Source organism: Homalodisca vitripennis, chromosome 2 (genome assembly GCF_021130785.1).
Source record: "Homalodisca vitripennis isolate AUS2020 chromosome 2, UT_GWSS_2.1, whole genome shotgun sequence".
Classification (NCBI taxonomy): Eukaryota; Metazoa; Arthropoda; class Insecta; order Hemiptera; family Cicadellidae; genus Homalodisca; species Homalodisca vitripennis.
Genome location: NC_060208.1, coordinates 9,826,348 through 9,850,403, shown reverse-complemented (window position 1 = coordinate 9,850,403; position 24,056 = coordinate 9,826,348). Strand labels below are relative to the sequence as shown.

Sequence of the window (24,056 nt, the reverse complement as noted above, 5' to 3'; positions counted from 1 at the left end):
CCTTTCGTACAATGGCTACTTAAAAAAATTGAATTCTCAGTGCATACTTTATCAATTTTACACTCGAATAATTTATAGGTTTTTAGACCTACTTTATAACATTAATACTTTAGAACGGCGTTTATATGTTATAATTCTGATTCTGAGAATTTAATTGATTACTAAATTTAGTTCACTAGCTTATAAAATAAGTCGTATGTTGTAAATTATTATTGTATACATGTTCTATATAATTATTACTTTCCTTGTTGGCAATCTATCCTGTTAACTTATTTTGACCTCACCGCTTAGCATAGTCTTATAACCTGTACCAAGTCGTTATTGTTTTCGTTTCCATCAATCTGTCAAGTCGGCCAAGAGATTTTCAGCATGGCGGGAGATGATTGAAAGAAACTTGTTGGTGTTGGTTGTCTTAACCTAACTCGCCTAAGTGTAGACACAGTATACTACAATGGCTGAGGGTTTTTCGTTCTGTCCTATTTGCCAATTACCTTTAAAAGCTATAAGTATTCCACCAGATTTGCATGTATCTGAATGTATGACAAGAACGTATGATAGTGATAATGAAGGTACAGTAGACATAGGCCTTAGAAAATTAATTACATTTTGTTGCCATAGGTCTTTATAAAGTTATTTTTTCTGTTGTTTAGTAGTAGCCTCCTTTCATTCAGTGAACTCCCTTAGAAAATCAGAGTTAACCCCCAATTGCCTATCATTGCACTCTGGAATGCCATCTTATGTAGCCTTTATTATAAAAGGTAGAAAATTATGTTTTATATATAAACATACCATGTGTTTTATATATAAACACACATAGGCTAATTGAAATATACATACATCATTCATATATATACATCATTTATATATATATATGTATATATAAACAGACTTATGTTCATTACTTAACGTATCTAAATTTTAGATGTATGTAGCAAAAGGAAAAAATATAGATATTTACTTTAAATAGTCACATTACTTAATATGATCTAAAACCATTTACAGTTACAATTTCTTAAAATAGTATGTTTTCATTACCAGAATTTTTAGGGAAGCACAAACCATATATTGCACAATAACGAAAATAACATGTTTAAGGGACTGGCGGAATCAGGGTTTCGGGGATGGGGTAGGGTTTATAAGCTAAGGAGGAATAAGCATATGTAGAGATAATTGGGTTAGGAATATTTATTCATGTTTGGTACTGTACATTTTATTATAGAAATATTTATTCAGTTTCAGCATTGGTGATATTTTGCTGCATATTTAATTTCAATAGGAAGATGTGAATATTTTTATACATGCATTATGTATTATTTCTAGGTACTTTTGTATTATCTGGAGACCACTATTGTTTTAACAATTTGTGTTACTAGGGTCATAAAGAAAGTACTTTTTATCATCTGGGGACCTAAAACAACTACATTATTAGAAAGAAAAGACTTTATTTGACTTACTATGAGAATTACATGTCGTTATGGCGATCGGTTCTTTTTTCTGCCTTCCATAAGTAAGTTATGTTGGCGAGAAGAAGGCCAATCTGTCCCTATTGATTATTTGTTATTAGGCTATCTAAGTAGGTTTATATTAGGTTTCATTAAATATGTTAGCAGTAGTACCAAAGTTAAAGATGACATTTACAAGGACTTACATGATCTGAGCTTGAATTATGTGCTATCTCAAGGGATGTTTTTCTTTTTTCGCCAGAAGTGTGGGGTGAAGGCGCCCACCGATTGATAATTTCAGATCATGTACCAGAAATTATATCTTGTAATAACAAGAAGTAGATAGGTGCAGAGTGACCTACTTCTCGCTGACATCGCTTCCTTTTGTGTTGCCATAAAACGAGAACCGATCGTTATAATAACACGTAATTTTCACAGTACATCAAATAGTCTGTTCTTTCTAAGAATGTAGTTGTAACTGTAGTTTTTTTTTACTGTAACAAAAGGTGGTCTTAGGATAATGCCAAAATACCTATTTTTACAACAGTGGTGATGTAAACTTCGCTGAAACTTAGTACAATTTGTGTAGTGGGTCTTGTTTTAAGTTTGTTTTTTTATTTTATATTGTATTAGGATGAAAGGTAAGATAACTTATTATTTAATTTTTAGTTCATTATGGAACATTAGATTGTTATTGCACAATACAGGTACGGTGTTGCCCAGTGTCTCCTTTTGCTACGTAAATAATATTCATGTTCATTAATATAATACTGGAAGTCAATATATTTATCTATCTTATACCATTACCTACACCCTTTTAAGAGTATCGTGTTCACAGAATTATTTATTTACATTTACAATAGTAATTTAATGTTGTTTGGATTGATTTTGGAGCTATGAGACACTCTTAAAATCGGAATAAAACTCTCAGTATACACTCCCCTAAATCATACTCAAAATATTGTTTTTTGAAAAGTAGGATTTGATCCAGCGAATACAATTAGGAGAAAATCCAAAAGATGGATGTTTACTCAAAGTATGGTGACAGAACTTGCCAAATCCTCACCTTATCTTTATCATAGCATAAGTTTATGGCTGCAGTTCGTTAACCAAGATGTCACAGGTTCTATTCCTAGGGATATCAATAAACATTTGTACTTCTTTCGATTAAAAATGTTTTGAGTGACCAATTAAAATGCCATTGACATAGACAGCATCTCTCCCCCACCCACTGTATAAACAAAAAGCAAAATACAAGAAGCATTGTGTTGCAAACTAGGTCTTCACTGTTGAAAACCGCTATCACCTCGCTGGGTGCAAGGTCTGAAGTGTAAAGCAAATGTTAAAACACTTCCCACTTAAAAGCATCCAGGATTTCTCGAGTCCAATTTGCCATGTGTGGTCGGGTGTTGTCATGCAAAACAAAATTTTTTAATTTAACTAACCTCTGTCTGCACTTGCTTTGTATTGTTCTTCTTAACTGTTGCAAGGTATCACAATACCTCGCAGAATTTATGGTTGTGTCACTTTCCATGAAATCAATAAGAACTTTTTTCGTACCACAAAAAAAATTGCCATAATCTTCCATGCCAACAATGTTTGCATGCATTTCCTTGGTTCTTTTTGGGTGTGTGTGTGTGTGTGTGTGTGTGTGTGTGTGTGTGTGTGTGTGTGTGTGTGTGTGTGTGTGTGTGTGCTCTACTCCATAAACTGTAATTTGGTATCATAATTGATGTGTTTTATCAATGTCTCGTCTCCTGCAATTATTCGATCAAGCAGCGATTCACCATCTTTTTCGAAAGTGTCCAAAAATATCAATAAAGCACCCATACGCTGATTTTTATGAGTTTCTGTTAAGATTTTCACAACCCATCTTACATAAAATGAATGGTAATCATTTCTGCATAACAATCTCCTTGAAAATTGAGAAAAACTAAGTGTGAGAGTTCTGTTATTGTGAATTGGCTTCTCATTGACTTAAAGAGACAATCTCATCGGTCACAATGCTTGGCCATTCACTTCATTCGTCATCATGTACATTATTTCGGCCATTTTTAAACCTAATGCACCACTGACGCACTCAACCATCATATCATTCCCATAAACCTCACAGAGTTGGCGATAAGTCTCAAATGGTTTATTGTGCTTAGCCAACAAAACTGTACAGTAGAACCTCGGTTAACCGAGCCTCGCTTAACCGAGACTCCGGGTTAACCGAGGCCGTCCTCGGACGATTTTTTTTATTTAAAAAGCAAAAGAAACACGCACAAACTACGTACAGTAATGAGCGTTTGGGTGCTCCTTTTATCGCAATACGCACGCTAGCCTGCAATGCGTTAAAACTACTGTACAGTAAATTGTTGGCAACTGTTGTGTTTCCTCGGCCAAATATTTGCGTAGCTTAGCGCTTATCTTTGCCGAATGCATACGGCACTGTCACCCGACACCGCTCGCCAGAGCAGCTGCAGGTGTTGTAACCCGACACCGCTCGCCGCCGGACCAATGCGAACTGTTTCAATGCCGAGACGCGACTGAGCCACTCGCTCTCCCCACCACCCCGATTCGACTCCGTAGCTTATTGCGCATCTAGTGGGCTGTCCTGGTGTACAGCTTCAGCTCGGATGTGTTCGTGCATCATCGGTCTGCCCGAAGACGCCATTTCGTCTCAGTGGCAGTCCTTTGTTTACTTTTACAAGTCAAGTGTCTATCACTGTTTTTTTATTGTGTGTTTAAGTGCAGTTACAGTAGGTGTAAATGAGTGCTAAACGCAAACGTGTCGTTGTGTCCTTAGAGACTAAACTAAATGCGATTCGTCGTCTGGACAATGGTGAGTCAATAAGAACAGTCGCTAAAGACTTGGGTGTTGGTGAGGTTACCGTCGGAGATTGGAGGAGGAAGAGGGCTGAGTTAGAAAAATGGGGTGCTCAGAGCTTAAATTCCAATTGCAATTCAGAGAGAAAAACGTTTAAAAAGTGTGAGTATGAAAAAACTTCCGAGGCTTTATTCTTATGGTTTTCGGAAATGAGAGCAAGGGGAAGTCCAATAAGTGGGCCTATTTTGCAGGCAAAAGCGCTAGATTTCCATAAATCTTTTGGCGATGGCGATGAACCTTTTACCGCTAGTTCCGGGTGGTTAATGCGATGGAAGAACCGTTATGGAGTGCGGCAACTTAATATATCTGGGGAAAAACTTTCAGGTAATGAAACTGATGTGACAGTTTTTGAAGAAAAAATAAGAAAATTGATTTTGAGTGAGGGTCTTACATCCGATCAAATATTCAACTGTGATGAGACAGGCCTTAACTTCAGAATGTTGCCCTCAAAAACTTTAGCCAGTCAGCAGGAAACATCAGCTCCTGGGTATAAGAAATCTAAAGATCGAGTTACAGTTTTAGGATGTGCCAATGCTGCAGGAAGTTTGAAACTCAAACCAGTTGTAATAGGCAAGTATAAAAAGCCACGTGCTTTTAAAAATACTAATGTGGACACATTTCCCAGCACATACACAAACCAGAAAAACGCATGGATGGACTCGCGGATTTTCAAACAATGGTTTTTTGAGGAATTCGTTCCAGTCGTTGAAGCTTTCTTGGAGAACAAAAAACTCCCTCGCAAGGCCCTTCTTATTCTTGACAACGCTTCGTCCCATCCAGATGCTGATGAGCTAGTCAGCGATGGCATTAGAGCCTTATTTTTGCCTCCAAACGTTACTGCCCTCATCCAGCCTCTAGACCAGGGAGTTCTAGAAACTTTTAAGCGAAACTACAAAAAGAGGCTGCTTAGAAATCTACTGGAGAAGCTAGAGGACGGGCTGGGTGTCACTGATGCTCTCAAGTTAATCACAATGAAAGATGTTGTCTACTGGGTGTCAGAAGCTTGGGATAACGTTAGGGAGGACACTATAAGAAGGTCATGGCGCAAACTTTTCGGAATTGAAAAGGCAAGCCGCCAAGAGACAGCTGCTCCTGAAAACCAGCCAAGAGCATGTCCTCCTGAAAATGAAGAGCTTGTGAATCTTTGTAACCACCTTCCAGTGGCTGAGCCCATCAGTGCAGAGGACATCAGTGAATGGATCAATGGAGATGAGGATCAGGCCCTAACTGATGACGTGATTATCCAGATGCTCAACCAACCAGAAGATGATGACAAGTAAGTTTTTGATTTTTTATTTATGCAAAATTTTAACATAAAAACATAATCCAACATCAATTTTTTAACACAACTACAGTATATTTGTTACACTTTAGTTAAATGTTGCCCATTCATCAATCCAAAACTAATTTCATACCAATTCCAACTGCTGCCTTTTGATTGCGTTACGGTTACGTAAAACAAAAGTTTTTTTTACAGCGATGAACCTGATGGGGCGACTGAGAAAATATCACATACAGAAGGTCTAAGAACGATCGAGGGAGCACTGGCATACATTGAACAACAAGAAACCGCAACAACAAACGATTTAGTTTGGCTGCGACGCTGGCGCAACAGGGCGGCTAGCCTAAGATCCTCTAATCTAAGTCAAAAAACAATAACTGATTTCTTTGGGAAAAAAGATTAGCTTACTTTGTTTATTTTTGTACAATGTACAGTAAATTAATTTTCATTTCTTTGATTTAATTTTGTAAACAGGAATACTGTACTGTAACTAAACTTCTGTACATTGTGTAGCCTATATCATACGTATTCAGTTGTGCAATAAATTGAGTGTTATATTAAAACAGTGTTTAGTATTGTGAGTGTTACCGTTTCCTCTCACGTTTTATTGCGTACTAATAACATTTCTTGTACTAATAAACTAAACAACAGTTCAGTTAATAACTTTTGTTCATGTTTTAGTATATCTTGAGCTATTTTTAGCCCCGGTAACGATTTTTAGGTTACGTTCCGTGTTATCCGAGGTTCGCCGTATCCGAGGTACCCTCGGTCCCAATTACCTCGGTTAACCGAGGTTCTACTGTATTACCAACCGCACTTCACAACTCGTGACATATATAATTGCATCACACATTTTAAACTGCTTTTGTAAAACAAGAAGGAGCAACCGGAACCACGGTGGGATAGCCACTGAACAGAGAAATGCCCTGACATCAAAATGGACACGATAGTTCCGCCCCTAGCGGCTACAGAGCAAAACGCATTCTACTTTCTGAATAGCCTTCGTAGTATCAACCTTGCTTCATCACTGCTGAATAAGCTGCTCCTAAAATGCCTATAGGTAAATTTGTCATAATCAAATGATTTCTCATGAAGCCACGCTGATGTAAAAAGATAAGGTGGCAAACTCTTACAAAGAAAACTATACAGTACTACCTATTACATTTGTATGTACAAACTTTATAAAAGAGAGAGTTTGTTGGCCCCTTTTTTGCGAACAGCATAACTACAGCGCGGTCCACACGGAGGAAATGGTCCTTTTGTCAGTAAACTCAGGCACATTGAGAGACTAGTTTGGTTCTTAATGGCATACTGAACATTGTCAGCTGAACATGGATTGTATACTATCTCAAGTTCATCTCACAAATGTGCTTCATCACAAGATTGCTTTATGGAAGCAAAGTATGTTCCAATTTTAGAATAAAGCACAGTCACATCATTGTATAACATTGTTATTGTGTGGGGAAGTGGTAATTCTTCAGAAACTACCTGACATACTTCCAAAAGTAGGTTGGTTTAGCTAGCCTTCAAGACACTTTTTATTTACCAAAAATGATTTTTTTAAGTAAAAAGATTTTAAAAGTATTTTTAATATCACATTTTAAGGTTTTATAGTAATTAAATTATGAAAGATTTAAATTTTAATAATAGTGAAATATATTTTTTAATACCTTTTAACTAATTATTTAACCTTTTAATTATTGGCAAACGATAACACTTACTTTTATCGAGTCATAAAAAAAACATTGATTAAATTATTTATACTAACTTAAAACATTACAAGTAGTAACTGATAATAATGTTACTCAAGAAAAACAGTTCAGATTGCAAAACACGGTCCATTGCACTCAAGAATTCATTAAATGTTATTTCCAAACTTTGTGATGGGGAAGGGGTGCGAAAAGCAGCTGCACTTAAGGGTAATATAAACTAGCATTCCTTCAAAAGTGATTTAAACATTTCAAAGCATATGGAAACACAAACCGTACACTATTAAGGGTCAAGCAAGATGTTTTTGTTCTCTAAAATGTAAGAGCTTTGGAATTCTTCACCATAATTATTTATAATGTGGGTCAATATAGATATTGGCCAATATTTATACCTGTCTTCCATATTTGGATCAGTTGACAACTTGTAAAGGTTGCATTTATACCATGCAGTAACATGATAAAAAGGTTCAGAAAAATCTTAGATTGACTTGTTAACATTATTTTTAAATGTGCCATAAATAAGAAAAGAACAGACATTAGTTATCAATAACTTATATTTAAATAAGTTGTAAGTGTTTAAGTTGTTATGATGTAAAACTTTATAAATTGATATAAAGGAGTATAGAGGGACATGGGAGAACGTAATGAAAAAGTTATCGGACAGACAGATGTTCAGACCGTTCTTTAACCATTTGACCCCAAAATAAATACGGTTCTTCCCTGAACCAAGAGAAACATATATACCAAGTTTAATGCCCGCCCCTAGGACCTTTTTATCAAGAGTTATTCCTCAGGTAGATATTGTCAAAATTTTAAGAGTGACTTGCAAGGTCCTTAGTAGTGCCAAGTTTTTGTAACCATCTGTATCCATTGTCAAACTATTGTCATATTGTATCCATTGCAAAGACATCCATTGTCAACTTTAAATTCTAATATGTAGTGAATTGTTATCAAAATTATCAATTTCTCCACACATGACGACTTCCAGTGGATTGAAATGGGTTAAAACCATTGTCACTTATTCAGTATTTGGGGAAATCAAAAGGGAAAAGTTTTGATTAATAAAATTATACTGTCATAGAACCAAAAGAATGTTGAAGATGGAGCTTATATTGGTCTTTCTTAATTTAATCCTTACATTGAAAAGTCACACTAACCAATATTGATAACTTTTGATAACTTTTCACTTTGTGAGGCCTTGCTATTGAAAAATATTCAACAGTATTTTTGGAAATTCAGCATTAATTTTCATGTTTTATTTTGTTTCAGAATGTGTGAAGGGAGTGCACTGTCTGAGCACAGATGTGTTTCATTATCGAGATTTCACACACAAACTATTGGCTGCATACAGGTCTTCGTCTGATTTTGTACCTCCAGATGTTGAAATAAAACCTTCACCTAAGAAAAGAAAACCCGCAGTCATGCGCCACTCACCGAGAAAAGCCAGAACACCAATAAAATGCCAGATAGATAAGAGCACTGATAGTGATTCTGATTCAGACATTTTAGTTCAACCAAAGCGACCCCGCAGAAATTCTCAAAAGTCCAATGATAAAGTCCAGATATCAGAAAATAGTGTTGGAAACAGATTAAAGACAATAAATGTTCACAGCAAAACTAAATTTGACCGATCAACAACAGACTTGCAGAGTCATTCGGAGGCGGAACAAACAAACACTGTCACGGATGACTCTGATGATTTAGACGTGACTTCATCCAAAAAAGGAAACTGCCAGAACAATTCCAAAAACAAGTTAACAGTTTTGAATGTTAAGCTGATTGAAGGCAAAGAGGTAACATTAGGCAGAACACATTCAAGGTCTCATTCACCTTTGTCCAGCTTAAGTGTGACCACTGCGACAAGCAAAAACGAAGACTCGGATTTAGATAGTGAAATAACACTTTCGAGTGTTAAGAGTAAGAGTGAAAGTACTCCATCAAAAGTTATGCAGAAGAAGCCGGTATGTAATTTGACAAAAACCAAATCAACAGAAGATAATTTTAGCTCTCCATCAAACAGTGTGTCCGAAAAAATTCTTAATCCTCAAAACAAGAAGACTGTTAAGGAACAAAAGGAAAATGACACTAATATTTCGTTAGTCGATGCTGATTTTGAAGACATCATTCCAGTGTCAAAATTAAATAAAGAATCGATTAGAGCATTGGAAAGCAAACCCATATCATCACCAAAGTCTTTATACAGTTGCAGTGAATTAGATTCTCATGCTGACTCTAATTCATCTGCAACAGATTACGTTGTACAAGAAAACGAAGATCTCAGTGACACAACTCCAAGTTCACCTGAAGTAATGATTCCACCAAAGTGTCCCAAAAAACCATCAGCATTTCTGACTTCCAGTTCAGATTCTGATATACCTTTATCTTCTATAGTTGCGACCATACAAGGGAATTTGAAAAAAGAAGCTAGTAAGATGAAAAGTAGGCTTAGAAGTGGAGGACCTGTAAGTAGTGAAGTTATAGTCGTCGGTAAAGAAAAAGCTGGTAAAGTTCTGAGAACCCCTGCTAAAGCTCCAGTATATTTGAATGGTTCATTAAAATCTGTGTCCAGTGGAATTGAAATGAACACGGGATCCGATAAAGAGTCAGATTCTGGAAAATCATCTGCTTCAAAGAACACTAATTCTTCATTCAATCCCAGTGAAAGAACTTCTTCCTCGTCAAACCATTCTGATTCTGCTTACTCCGCTGAATCTACTGACAGACTCGCGTCTTCTTCTGTAACGTCTACATCGACTTCTAGTGAATCTTATACGAATGACCACACCTCAGACCTGAGTTATTCTGAGGGCTCTGAAGATTGTATTGTGTCCAGGTCTAAGTCAAAACAAAAAATCACACCTAAGAGAAATGGCAAGTTGGCAACACCTACTAAAAACAAACGAGTTGTCAAAAACTTACATTTGCACAGTGAAAGTAGTAGCAGTGAAATATCCGTGAAAGAAAAGTTGCTATTTGGTAACAAGAAAAAATCACCTCCTAAAGCTAGTGTTAAAAGTGATGAACCTAAAGCTCCAAGTTGTATTATACCTACACTCACAACCACAGTTAATCAGGAAGGTGATGTATAACTTAATTAAAAATATTACATCAATATATTTTATTTTTAGTATAGCTTTGTATACAGCTGTTTTAATCCAATTTTGCCTAAAAAATTTCAATTAGTTTAGATTTTTGTTTATACACCTATTTCTAATATTTTTCTGTCAAAGATTAAAACTTTGCACCAAGTTTAGAATTGTATGACACCTATATTGCTTAATAAGTTTAAACAGTAAGTTGTTTGTCTCGACATGGAATATAGATATAACTGAGTTCATTTTACGAGTTATATATTGAATATCTGTAACATCTTGTCACAAGGACAGGTAAACTGCTATAGTCCAGTGTTCATTGTCTTGTCACAAGGACAGGTAAACTGCTATAGTTCAGTGTTCATTGTCTTGTCACAAGGACAGGTAAACTGCTATAGTTTAGTGTTCATTGTCTTGTCACAAGGACAGGTATACATACTGATATAGTACAGTGCGCATTGTCTTGTCACAAGACAGGTATACTGCTATAGTTCAGTGTGCATTGTCTTGTCACAAAACAGGTATACTGCTATAGTACAGTGCACATTGTCTTGTCACAAGGATAGGTATACTGCTATAGTTCATTGTCCTGTCACAAGGACAGGTATACTGCTATAGTACAGTGTGCATTATCTGTCTTATCAGATTAATTACATATTACTTGATTGCTAGGTTCTCTTTAAGTAACAGAATTAAGATTGTCTTTGTAACAGATACAGATTTTACTTCTGAATATAAAAATCTACCATTGCTCAGTTAAATTAAATTTTAACTATTGCTTACTTTATTAAGTAAGTTGGTTTTTAATAACTTATGTTTTGCTCAATAATGAATTATACAGGATAAACTAAATTTTAAAGTCTGTGAAGTGTTAAAAGATTTTATTATCTATTGCACAAGTTAGAGATCAAAATAGGAGGGTAGAAAAATAGTTAAAAACCATCAATGGGACACAAAATAATAGTAAAACAAATGTCAGCTATTGAGGTACAGAAATTGATAGTCTTGTTTATTCCAAAATATTTACCTCCTAAAAATAAATTTTCGATGTTAAAATATAAAAAATGGTCATAATTAACCTTTACAAATGTGTGTATTCTGTAAGCACATACTTTTAATTGTTCAGTTGTGTTTTTATTTTAATATATTTTAAAACTCAAATTGATTTTTAAGGATTAAAACTTTGGTTTATTTTTTATGTATTTAATAAATTGCTGGATAATAAGTTGTTAACACAATTACTGTATCATGGTTGACCAGTTTACTCATAGTACACTTGTAGTTTAAAACCGTATTGGTTTTCACCAAACCTACTACATTTTATGGAATGTAAAGTTTATTTTCTTTTAACTAATAGGATATAAATAGTGTGTCACGGGTGGTTCATAACGAGTTCAAATTAAACATTGTACACAGTTAGTTGAGCTCCCCACAGAAAATAGTTTCACATAGAACGTTCTAGCACTGACATAACCTAAATTATCAGATACCAAAGACAACCTTCATGATTTACCGGAGACTCACGTCACAGTATGAGGAAGATTACCAAATTGAACAATGCAGTGAGCGTGTTAAGAATGCGGAATGAAATATTGTATAGAATGAGCATAGATCCCCATATGTTACAAGTTTTCTTATGGTGGATTGTACTTCACAGACAGGTCCGGGTGGCAGACATTGCTCACCAAGATGCGGACAGGTTGTTTCCCGTCGGACCTGAAAATCGACAGTGAAGACAGTCTCACAGTCCAGAGTTCCTGTTCCAGTTCTGATACATCACTCTCCTCCATGGGCCTACCTGGACGGCAGTGTCCTTTCTACAAGAGAATACCAGGTAACCCCAGAATTGATCAAACTAATTCTATAAACCATCACTTCTCCGAATCGGGAATTATGACCGTTTTCTGCCAATACATTTATGATACATTGCTTTATGTCAAAAGAAAAAGCATTGATTTACCCACTCTTGGTATTCATCATCAACACAATGCGTGTGGTCGAAATGATCTTGCCTTTCCCTCTCATAGGTATACCAGGAGACCGTCATACACAGGAATAAAGTTTTATACTGTCTTCCAAGTTCTATAAAAAAACAATGTAATTTTAATAGAGTCCACTGTAACATTGACTTGGAGCTGTCGTATGGTGGCCAAAAACGGAGGCCAAGACGGTAGTAGCTCGTCTGGCGGGTATCCAAAGGATGGCCTGCCTTGCTATCACTGGGGCTTTTCCTAGTGCACCAGGCGCGGCTCTGGACTGTTGTCTTAACCTCGCCCCCCTGGACATTGTCATTCGAGCTATGGCCAGGAGGAGTGCCTACTGTCTTCAGCAGATGGGACTCTGGTCGGGCTGCAGCGGTGGGCACTGCAGAATTAGCACTCTGATACAGGAGGATGTTTTGCACATGATCTCTGATCAGATGCCACAAAAATTTTCCTTTGACAAACCCTTTAGGATTATTTTACCCTCAAGGGATGATTGATCAGAGGGGAAGAAACCTCTTCCACCAGCGGAGCTCGAATGGTTCACAGACGGCTCTAAAACAAAAAGCGGCACAGGCGCTGGAATTCTGGGAGTGAGATGTAGGGAGCTGGTGGTCCCTATGGGTCCGTATTCGACAGTCTTTCAAGCGGAGGTCGCAGCTATTATGGAATGTGCTCGTGAGAATCTTCGTCTGCGATATAGGGGCAAGACGATTAACATTTTCACGGACAGTCAGGCAGCGCTGATGGTGCTGGATTCTTGCGTGATCAAATCCAAACTGGTTTGGGATTGCTATCAGGCCGTTTCCTCCCTTGCCAGAATCAACAATGTAACCGTTTGTTGGGTTCCTGGTCATGAGGGGATTGTTGGGAAAGAAAGAGCTGATGCCCTGGCCAACCAGGGCTCAGCGACAATTATAACGGGCCCTCAACCGTTCTGTGGTGTTCCAAGGTGTGAATCCTCTAGGGTTGTCTCGAAATGGATTCGCGCGGAGCATGGGAGAAGGTGGAGGTTGCATCCGGGTTTGAGAGTGAGTAGAATGGTATTACAGTCACCTTCCTCCAAGGTGGCTTCGGACCTTCTCTCATTAAACAGATCAATGTCTTCTAAGGTCATTGGCCTCATTACGGAGCATAGTCACCTGAGGAAGAAGCATCTTCACAGAGTTGGCATCCTTCAGGAGGATCCGCTCTGTGGAAGGTGTGATGAGCAGGAGGAGACTGCTGAGCACCTGCTTTTTGATTGCCCTGCAATAGCAAGAGAGCGGTATGACATCTTTGGTAGTTTGGACAGGGGCGGTGAATTTTCCCAGGAGGACTTGATAGGTTGTTTTCAGCGGTTTGTTGAACTGCTGAAGTTGTTGACTGGTGGGCCTCATGGTGTGTTTCCGGGGTGCGCAAAAAGCCCTTGAGGCTTAAGTGCATGGCAGTAGGCCGCCCCAAGGGGGAAAAAAAAAACATTGACTTTCTTGTTATTATTGTGTTTGTTTCTTGTTATTATTTTTCCAAGAAATTGTTATTAATTTTAATTTTATCCCATGTATTGTATTCTTTTATGAGTTTGATAACTTACACATACAAATTTCTTATAATTATAATTTATATTTTTAACTTTCCATCTGACACCATTCATACTGTACATTGTACTTTGAACTAATAAAGCTATTGATTGATTGAAAAGGTATATTTTTAAGTGTGTTTTTTTTTTTAGGGTTTTTGGACACTTCATCCATGTTAGCCGTATTTAAGTAATTTGAAAATCCATAAAAATGGATTAAGCAACATAATTTATATTTTTGCGCAAATAGTATTGGTACATTTTATTCATAACCAATATTTTCAGCTCGGAAAATTGTCTTTCCAGTCGTGTCTAAATCATGTTGATTGATAAATACACCATAATTTTTTTATTGCAGACTTGATACATTCCCTTTTTTGTTACTAACAGCATAGTTAACATATTGACTAGGGTAATTAGTAAACGTGACTCTGGCTAACAGTTTTACGAGTTTTTGTAACAGTCTATTTTAGGATTATTTCCTTATACTTTCGAGATTATCAATAATTTTGACAACTTACTGATATTGTACTGTAAAATTTAATGGTAATTCACTCTTTTATATGACATAGTTTTCTTATGCCATAACCGTTTTTATTATCTTTTTTGTCGCTTTAATATTTATTTTTCGTGGTATTGATAAAGTAGTGGTGTTTTTTAACATTTGAATATGTATTTTGATTGTAAATTCTGATGAGTTCGTTTACTTTTTCAAATATGATTTGCAATATATTAGTAATCTAGGATTTAAATAATAATGTCATGTACTGTTTCTGAGTACACACATGTATGTTTGAGTTTTATTTACTTTGTTGGAAATATTAAATATTATTTATGTTTCAAAGTAATTGTATAAGCTATTAAATTAAAAATTAAGAACTAAACTGGGTATTATTTTTATGAATAATGACAGGATAGTAGTGCAAAAATATTTCTGATTTTTTACAGTTATCAACGAAAACATCTTTTACTTTCCTTTAATTCAAATAAATTATATGGACCATCATACCATATGAATGGAAGGTATTTAGTACCAGAGTTCCAAGAAAAATGCATTAGGATTGTTTATATCAGTTGATTATTCAGTCCAAGAATTCTCCATAGAATATGTTTTGTTTTGAAATATGTTTGGAAAGACAATTCACTTGTCCTGTGTCACTTACAGAGAGAAAAAGATTATTAAATTTGACTGACCTTCATAATATAAAACCCAATATGTTACAGTTCTGTAAATTATCATTTTTCCACACAGACACACCATTTGCTGTGGATGCATTCCAGTACTGGAATATTCCTGGAGTGAAAATGTACTTCTTGAGCCATTTCCACTCAGACCACTACATCGGACTGAAGAAAAGCTTTTCTTTCCCGATATATTGTACCCAAATCACAGGTTAGTTTAGTCATTACTTTACAGGCATATGATGAGTATATATTTTACATTTTACAAAAATATTATTTAATATTAATTTTAATATCTGAATACAACTGTGTATGGTTATTAACCCTTCCATCCATAGAGGGATACATCAGAATGACAGACTTTGACCAAAACGCCAAACATGAGAATATATCCAATATTGCACATTTTTTCTCTTGTAGAGTTTTTCAGTTCACAAAAGACCATGGAAATGGCAGGTGCATGTTCCTTGCTTATCACTGTTGATAAGGAAGTATTTATAGACAAAATTCAGTCCACTACTACAGGGGGAGGGGTGTCTAGCACCAAACACCTGTTTCTGGGGGAGGGGTGTCTAGCACCAAACACCTGTTTCTGCTCATCTGTTTGGAGTGTCCTACAGAGCCATAACCAAATATATCCATTATCTGCCCAGATGATAAGATAAGATGATTGACCTTATCTGTGAAACCCTAGATAAGGAATTGCTCTAATAACTAGTAGTTTATATAATTTATTAGTTTGTACCAAGAATTTGAATTTAGATCAAATTCATAATATAGTAAATTGTTATTTTTAGATTTTTATCAATAAATATGCTAATGTAAACTAAAAGTCCCTATTTAATATTTTTTTGCGTTTACCTCTTATAACATATTTATAGTAAAAAATTAGCTTTTAACTTAAAGAAAAATATACTTTATAGATGTCTTGGCATTATAGGGAAACCAATGGATTTAGTGGCGGTCAAAGAGTTAATTTGTTTGTTAACTTTTTATTACTGTTTTTTTATTATTATTGTTGTTACTTATTTTATTAATTGATTTTAAAGTTTTATTTAATTTATTTCGACTATAATTTTTTTTTTTAGAATATATATATTTAGTTTAGTTACTAGACGATGCAATAAGTTTCATCAAACTTTAGCAGCTGCAATGTATTATAGTATACTACAAAAACTATGCCTAATGACACTCAGTTTTAGGAGTCAAGTCTGTGATATTGTCAGATTTCTGACGCTGTACTAAGCAGAATGTGAAGTGGAACTGAACTCAATATTCACATGTAATTTTTAATATTTTCTAGGGTTTTTTATTATCTTTTTTAATCACAAGTTTAAATAAATATATTCCATCAGATAATTATAGTTTTTGTTTAAGCTGTTGATTGCAAATTTTTCAGCGAACCTGGTACATATGAAGCTGCGGGTTGCGGAGAAGTTACTGCGTGTTCTGGAGCTCAATAAGCCAGAAATTATCTGCGGTGTTGAGGTTACAGCTCTGGACGCCAACCAGTAAGTTAGTTATGTTAGTTATTCACTTAGCAACATCTTGTTTATTGTTCGTACACTAATTCAACACCTATATAACTGTAGTAGATTGTCACCTATTGTGATTTTCCATGACATCATCAGCTATTTAACTCATTACGAAAATTCTTCCAAATAAATTCAAGTGATTGAGTATTGAAAAGTAGATTAGACAGGTGTCCAGTCTATTAACTTTTCAAAATGTACAATTATGACTTACCTTTTATTTGTTGCAGTTGCCCCGGATCTGTCATGTTCCTTTTCTCTTTGACCAATGGGCGCAATTACCTCCATGTGGGTGACTTCCGAGCCTGCCGCGCCATGACTCACCAGCCCTCCCTGCGGAGCATCACCATCTCCAAATTGTTTCTAGATACAACGTGAGTATATGCTGCGTGGTCTTCATTTATTATTATCAACAGCTTTTTTTGTCCTGAGGGAAAAGGACAGTTTGTCCCTGCGCTTGTCCTAAAAGGACCTTTGCGCTTCCCTTACTTTAATTTTGTGTTTGTGCCTTTGTTTTTTCCTTTGATCATAAGCACTAGGTCGTCCGCATAACATAGTCACCTTGTTCCCCTCTGCTTTGCTAAGAAGATCATCCACCACCATCGCCCACAGGAGAGGAGACAGAACTCCCCCCTGGGGGTAACCTTTCTGGGCCGTGATTGCGGCAGATTCGTCTCCATACTTTGCTTTTACTTGTCTTCTTTTTAGGAGGGCTACTATCCATTTGACTACATCTGGGGGAACTTCAAAACGTTCCATAGCAGTCTCCATGGATTGATAAGCTACTCGGTTGAAAGCTTCTTCAATGTCCATAATGACGCTGACTAGGGCTTCCTTTTCTTCTAAGGTGTTCTCCACCTCTCCCACTAAGCTGTGGAGAGCGGTGGTAGTTGATTTACCTTCTATGTAAGCGTGTTGTGTGAGACTAAGTGGGTGATCTGGTAATATTACCTATCCTGGTTAGTACTGACTCTCCCTCGTCGCTTCTACGCAGAACGTTCTATTCTCCGACAGAGAGCTCTTTGTTTTGTACTTTCAAAAACTTCATAATCTTGTCAGTGGTTTCATGTATACTGTTAGGAAGATAGACAGTCGCAATTCTTGCACGTGGAATTTCTTCCTCTGGTACAATCCTCAGACTGGCCCCTTCCCAAGAATCTAGCTTTCCCTTAAGCCATTCAGCGGTATTGGTGTTTTCACAGTTGAAGATCAGAACTCCTTGTCTCCTGTTAATATCGTAGAATCTTAGAGAGTAGGGACCCTCCTGTTCCTCCACGATAGCTTCCAGGATGAAGCTCCGGATCTCCTCCATCTGTTTTGTTGTGAGTAGGGTCTCGGGAAAATTGGAGTGTAGAACCCCCACCCTTATACCTTCTACTGCTTATTTATATGAAGGTTTCTGGGGTTGTGCAGATTGCTCCTTATGTTCCCCCTGTCTTCCTTCGTTTTTTGTTTTCTTTCTCTGATGAACTTCTGGTGTGGATCCATCAGAGTAAGGTCTTTTTGATTTTTTACCCTCCTTTAGTTTGTTCAGAAATTTATTTTTTTCTTCTGGAATTGGTTTTAAGGCCAATTCCCTGGCTTCTTCCTGAGAATCAATCAATCAATCATATTTTTATTGCTTTCAAACAATTTTACATTGTATTTGCAAACGTCAATAAATAAAGCTAAAAATCCTGCATTTTGCTATTCTAAGATTCATTCACTGCTCGCATACATACATTAAATTACATTCTCCCTCTCATTCATACATGGCTTCAGTATTGGTACTAAGTTACAAAAAATTAGTTGTCCCAGCGGCGTAACATGAACTCATCTACAGAGTAAAACACTTCAGACACTAAAAGGTCCTTTAATCGAGTTTTAAACAGGGTTGGGTTGTTGACATTTTTTATGCTCTCAGGGAGATTATTAATTAATCTGACAACAGCTTGTGAAGGAAGTTGTTCAGATGCCAGTGTTCTATGATGTTGCATCCTGTAGCTGTCCCCACCTCTAGTATCATACCTGTGGACGTCCCTGCCACGCACTAACTCACATCGGAATCGGCAATACAGAGCTACATCCAAGATATAGAGGCAGGGTAAAGTCAGAAAACCATGCTCCCTGAAAGCATAGCGGCACGACTCTCTAGGATTCAGTTTACACATGATTCTGATGACTTTTTTCTGAAGCCTGAAAACTCTGTTGAATCTGATCCTGGCACATCCACCCCAAAGGCGTATGCCGTAGGTCAAATGGGGATATAAAAGGCCAAAATAGGCTATCCTTAGAACGTCAAAAGAGCAAACCTGTGCCAAATTCCTCAGGGCAAAAATGCCTGAAGCAACCCTTGCAAATATATGCTCAACATGATCGGTCCAAGTTAATCCTCTATCGAGATGTATTCCTAGAAATCGAGTAGATTCCACTTCCTCTAAAAGGGTGTCCTCTACCATGACAATGGGTCGAATTTCGTTAACTTGTTGACGGAGAAAAAAACTTATATAATTCGTTTTTGTATTATTTGTTTTAAGATTTAAGTCCAAGAAATACTGAATAAAAGAATTCAGTTCAACAATAGTTTCTATTTCCAGAGCGGTATTTGATTTTGCTCTGACGCAGAGAGTCATGTCATCCGCATATTGGACTATCTTTCCATTCTGAATTGATAGTCCAAGATCGTTCACATAAACTAAGAACAGTACAGGTCCAAAGATAGATCCCTGGGGGACCCCCTGATTCAAAGGAACTCTCTGTGACTGAACATTGGAAATTTCTACAAACTGATATCTGTCACTGAGATACGATTTCAACCACTTCAGTGGCAGACCACGTACCCCATACGATTCCAGTTTTCACAAAAGAGTAGCATGGTGAACACAATCAAAGGCCTTCGAAAGATCGAGAAATACACCAATTGTGTGCTCCCGACCCTCAAAACCCTCCACGATCACGTCCACAAGTCTTGTGATAGCATCAATTGTTGACATGTTTTTTTGAAATCCAAATTGGCTTGAAGACAAAATGTCAAACCTATTGAGGAAATCCATGAGTCTTGCAAGAAAAAGTTTATCAAATACTTTACTTAAAACTGGCAGAATTGAAATGAGACGATAATTGCTTGCGAGGCAAGAATCGTCCTTCTTAAAAACTGAAATCACTTTGGCTGTTTTTAGCTGGGCTGGAAACAGTCCTATTTCAAAGGACATGTTAACCAGTCTTGTCAGTGGTTTCAAAAATGTGCTTTAGGCAACGTTTGATTAGCCACACTGACATGCCATTGTTGTCACATGATTTTTTTGTGTTGAATCCCCGTATCACTCCCGCCACCTCGTCCTCGCTTATAGGTTCCAAACTAGACCAACTGCCGCTCAAAGGCAGGTTCGGCACCGCGTTTGCAAAAAAATTATTAAACTCCCTGGCCACTTCTTCAGGGGTCTGTAAAAGTTCATCCCCAACTTTAATTTTTATTGGTTTTGAAAATTTTGAAAAATCTGGTTTTAAATTTGAGTTAATAATTTCCCATGCTACTTTCGATATGTTATCTGCTCTCTTCAGTCTACTTTCAATGTCATATGCTTTAGCTGCTTTTATGACTTTCCTGTAAATTCTCTTATAGCTTTTGAAAAAGGTTTTAAACTGCTCATCTTGAGACTCCCTAAATATGGAGTAGTAAAACTTTAATTTTTCTCTTGATTTGAGAATGCCCTGAGTAACCCATTGATTTTTTTGAAATTTTATTTTGTCCTTGAACATTTTGAATGGGCAAGTGGCATCAAGATGTGTGGTTATGCAATAACTAAATGCGTTGAACGCCTCATTTGGGTATTTTAAATTGTTTAAGAAAGTCCAGGATTCTTTTGAAAGAGACTGACAGAGATGATCAACATTTCTGGAATGTAGAGACCGTTTGAGTTTTTTAGTTTGGTATTCGGGTTCCGGCCTCACTCCAAGGATGTAACCTCCTGCGCAAAATGGTCAGAGATGGCGGTGTCCAATATAGAGACCACAGCAGTTGAAATGTTTGTGATGACATTGTCAATGGATGTGCTCGATGTAGCGGTCACTCTAGTGGGTAAGTTCACAGCCCACTCCAATCCGAATGAATTCAACACGTCTCGAAGTTGCTGGGTCATGAGGTTGGTGTGGTCTAAGACATTGATATTGAAATCGCCAATTATAATGAAATGCTTGGACTTTAGTTGAAAAAAGGCCAAAAGTGATTCAAGTTTCTCAAAAATGTATTGGTGCAGCCTCTGGGGGATCTATACAGTCCGACTATGTTTACCTTTTCAGAGGATTTTAGGGAAACACTTATGCCACTAATTTCAAAGTCCAATTCAAAACTATAGTTTGCTTTAAAACGCCCGAACTTTAAATAATTTTTTATAAAAATGGCCACACCTCCTCCTTTGAAAAGACTGTGATGAAAAGAATTTGCCAATTGATAATAATTGTTCATTTTAAACTGAAAATTATAGTGTAGCCATCTGCTGTGGAATCACAAAAGTTAATATTCCACATTTATTCGTAAATAGATTTTTCCGACATTTGGTAATAAGTTTTATAAATTCTGGCGTCTTCCCTAAGCTATGAGTGCAGTAGCATTAGGTAAAACTGACTTGATAGAACTCTGGAACTCAAGATGGAATAAACTAAAACCTGTCTTGCCACCCTTCAGTCTCTTCTGTATCGCCTTAAATCATGAAACATAAAGCATTATAAAAATAAAAATTATTCTTCATTGATGTTCTTTCAGCAAGAGACTACTGCTAAATGAGGCAGGGAGGGGGAACTTGGAAACGCGGAAACTTGCGTTGGCTGTCTTAAAGGGTCCCGCGATTTCGCTGCCATGGCCAACAGCTTTTATCTGCATTCTGTCAATGTTTGAAACCGCTCCAAATCGCACCAGGACTGTTCGCTGCGAGTTGTAGTGATTTAGTTTGCTTAATTCTAGGCTCGTGAGAACCGCTCCTACAGGCCAATTAATAGTAAGAGCTCTGATATAATAAAAGCATCACATTTATCCCCTTTTATATTCATTATTCAACAAACCATACCGTTGGATGTATCATAGCCAAGAGCTAAAATCATTTCCTATTTTTGAGATACATCCGTCCATTCCTGCACAAATCATCGACATTGTTAATGAAATAAGGAAAAGTTTTAAATAGTTTCCCATTTTCCCGAGTCTGAGAAACGAAACACGCCTGTATTTAAGCTGAGTTGAGACGCGAGAACAGACGCTAAATTGCTGAATGGGTAAGGTCACCTCCTGTTGAGATTCATGAAGGGGGATAGCGTGTACTATAACTTAGTCATGTTTCTTGAAAAAACGAGGAGGCTTTCTCTGTTCCAAACCCTCCAGTCAAAGCAGGCAGGGGTAACACTCCAGGCTAGTAGCTGCCTTTAACACTTAGGGAGCCCCACCAACTGCCGTCATTTTCCGCAGTAAACTAGACCTATCGATCCATCCTTGCACTCCAGAATCTCGACATTTGCAGTTAGTGATTCGCCGCTCCTGGACATCCATAGGTTTACCCAGATTTAAGTGACTCATGGGTCTTGCTGTACACAGTGTGGGTTCAACTGGAAAGTATAAAAACCAGCCCTCTTGGGGTATTGTCATAGTCACTCTGGTGTGTTTTGTGATTATCATGAATTTATTGTTCCAAATAAATATAACACAACAGATGTTTTGGTTTAACATCTGTGACTGAAGATGCTCTCCTAGGCTGAAATATTTCAACGCGGTGTGAACTGGAAAACCTATAAAATAGTGATTACACTGGCCGTATAAGTCTAAGAACTAAGATCTAATTGATATTGTTTACTAAACTATCCACTGACTTCGCAAATTTTTCTAAGTGAATAGAACTACACACATGGACTATATGTTGTAGTTGTAAGCTCTTGTGTTGTTGGCAGCTATTGCAACCCCCAGTACTGCTTCCCAACACAAGAGGAGGTGATCGGGAGGATCATCGACATCGTGAAAGCACACGTGCAGGAACATCCTCGCACCCTGGTGGTGTGCGGCTCTTACACGATAGGTAAAATAATGTGTAGACACCAATACATTAGCCTGATTTACTAATAGAACAAACCACTAAAGTAAATCAGCCGGTTTGCCTTGAAAACTATCTTTTAGAATCCACTGATTAAACTAACACATAACAGTACACATTTTCACATAATTAGAAATTTTTGATTGCACAGCATGCTCTCTACTGGTCGAATTCCTAGAAGATATATTTCAAGATAAGTGTGCTGATTTTTTTTATTAACTAATAACAATCCCTGGATTTCATCCCTATTAATTCAAACCAATAATGAAGTTATTTTAGGTCAGATAATGGTACAATTCTTTAACTACAGTAACAAAGTAAATAGTTACGTAATCAATACACAAAATACTTTAATAAACAGAAACCTTTTAAGACTAACATATTTAGAAATTATATTTATTTACTATAAAATTGTTTATAATGTAATTCTTACATAATCAGATAAAAAGGATATTTTTATTATATTATATTTTTCTCTTGTATATACAGTATGTTGTTTTGCTGGATTTTTTCCAGTTTTTTTTTTTTTTTTTTTATATACGGGTTTGTAAAGTTTATATGTATGTATGTATATATGTACAGGGTGTAAAAAAAGTCCCACACGGGCTTGATAATTCCCTAATGATTACAGGTAAAGCAATAAAACTTGGTACATCAGTACTTATATCTTATCTTGGCTCTAGTTGTGAAAGTTAAACTAAATGAATACTGGACTTAAGAAATCGTTTTTAATGTAGTTACTGACTCTTCACATTCAGGGGAGGATAATCTACGAGAAGTTCTGCAAAAAATGTAACGTAAGCATAGCCCAAGATGTAGATTATTTTAAAAGGGTTGTTTAGCAGAGATGAATGGCAAAAGGAAATATCTGGTATCCACTATTACAATAGAAGGTTCTCATTTTTTAGGTTGGTCTTTGGACTTTATTTAATATACATTTTATATTACAATTTTTAATAATCAAATCATTGTTTTAGGCAAAGAAAAAGTGTTTCTGGGAATAGCAGAGGCTATGAACTGGCGTGTCTGGGCACGCCCTGAGAAGCAGCGAATTTTCACGTGTCTCGACGATTCTCGGATCAATTCACGTCTTGTGAAAGATTTCCGTTTGGCCAACGTCCATGTCCTGCCCATGGGAAGCATCCAGATAAAGGTTAGCTTGAATTGTGATTAGGTTGATAGTGATGAGTTTTTATTGGTAGGATGAATATCTTGGAACTTGGCAATGCAGATTTAACCCTTTGCGATCGGTCGTCGACTATAGGTCGACCGCGGCAGTTTCGGTGAACGCTCGCATGTCGACAATAGGTCGACCGGATAATATCTAACAGAAATTAAATACGACCTGAGGACTG

The 24,056-nt window shown here is 36.7% G+C and overlaps 2 protein-coding genes across 2 annotated transcripts; both read left to right on the top strand.

Moving 5' to 3' along the window:
• The first annotated feature begins 343 nt into the window (after positions 1-343).
• On the top strand, positions 344-23,908 carry LOC124353527 (DNA cross-link repair 1A protein-like). Its single transcript, XM_046803406.1, has 8 exons — positions 344-569; positions 8,575-10,383; positions 12,055-12,231; positions 15,190-15,330; positions 16,519-16,630; positions 16,882-17,025; positions 22,562-22,686; positions 23,679-23,908. The coding sequence occupies exons 1-8, from the start codon at positions 452-454 to the stop codon at positions 23,873-23,875; spliced, it is 2,823 nt and encodes a 940-aa protein (XP_046659362.1). The 5' UTR covers positions 344-451; the 3' UTR covers positions 23,876-23,908.
• On the top strand, positions 4,881-6,085 carry LOC124353528 (jerky protein homolog-like). The gene is made up of 2 exons (XM_046803407.1): positions 4,881-5,590; positions 5,792-6,085. The coding sequence occupies exons 1-2, from the start codon at positions 4,968-4,970 to the stop codon at positions 5,997-5,999; spliced, it is 831 nt and encodes a 276-aa protein (XP_046659363.1). The 5' UTR covers positions 4,881-4,967; the 3' UTR covers positions 6,000-6,085.
• Positions 23,909-24,056: the final 148 nt, after the last annotated feature.

Coding starts and splice junctions, on each gene's coding strand:
- LOC124353527 (XM_046803406.1), top strand. CDS start 452: ATGGCTGAGGGTTTTTCGTTCTGTCCTATTTGCCAATTACCTTTAAAA. Junction 17,026..22,561: donor AAATTGTTTCTAGATACAAC/GTGAGTATATGC, acceptor TGTTGTTGGCAG/CTATTGCAACCCCCAGTACT. Junction 22,687..23,678: donor GTGCGGCTCTTACACGATAG/GTAAAATAATGT, acceptor TCATTGTTTTAG/GCAAAGAAAAAGTGTTTCTG.
- LOC124353528 (XM_046803407.1), top strand. CDS start 4,968: ATGGACTCGCGGATTTTCAAACAATGGTTTTTTGAGGAATTCGTTCCA. Junction 5,591..5,791: donor CAACCAGAAGATGATGACAA/GTAAGTTTTTGA, acceptor TTTTTTTTACAG/CGATGAACCTGATGGGGCGA.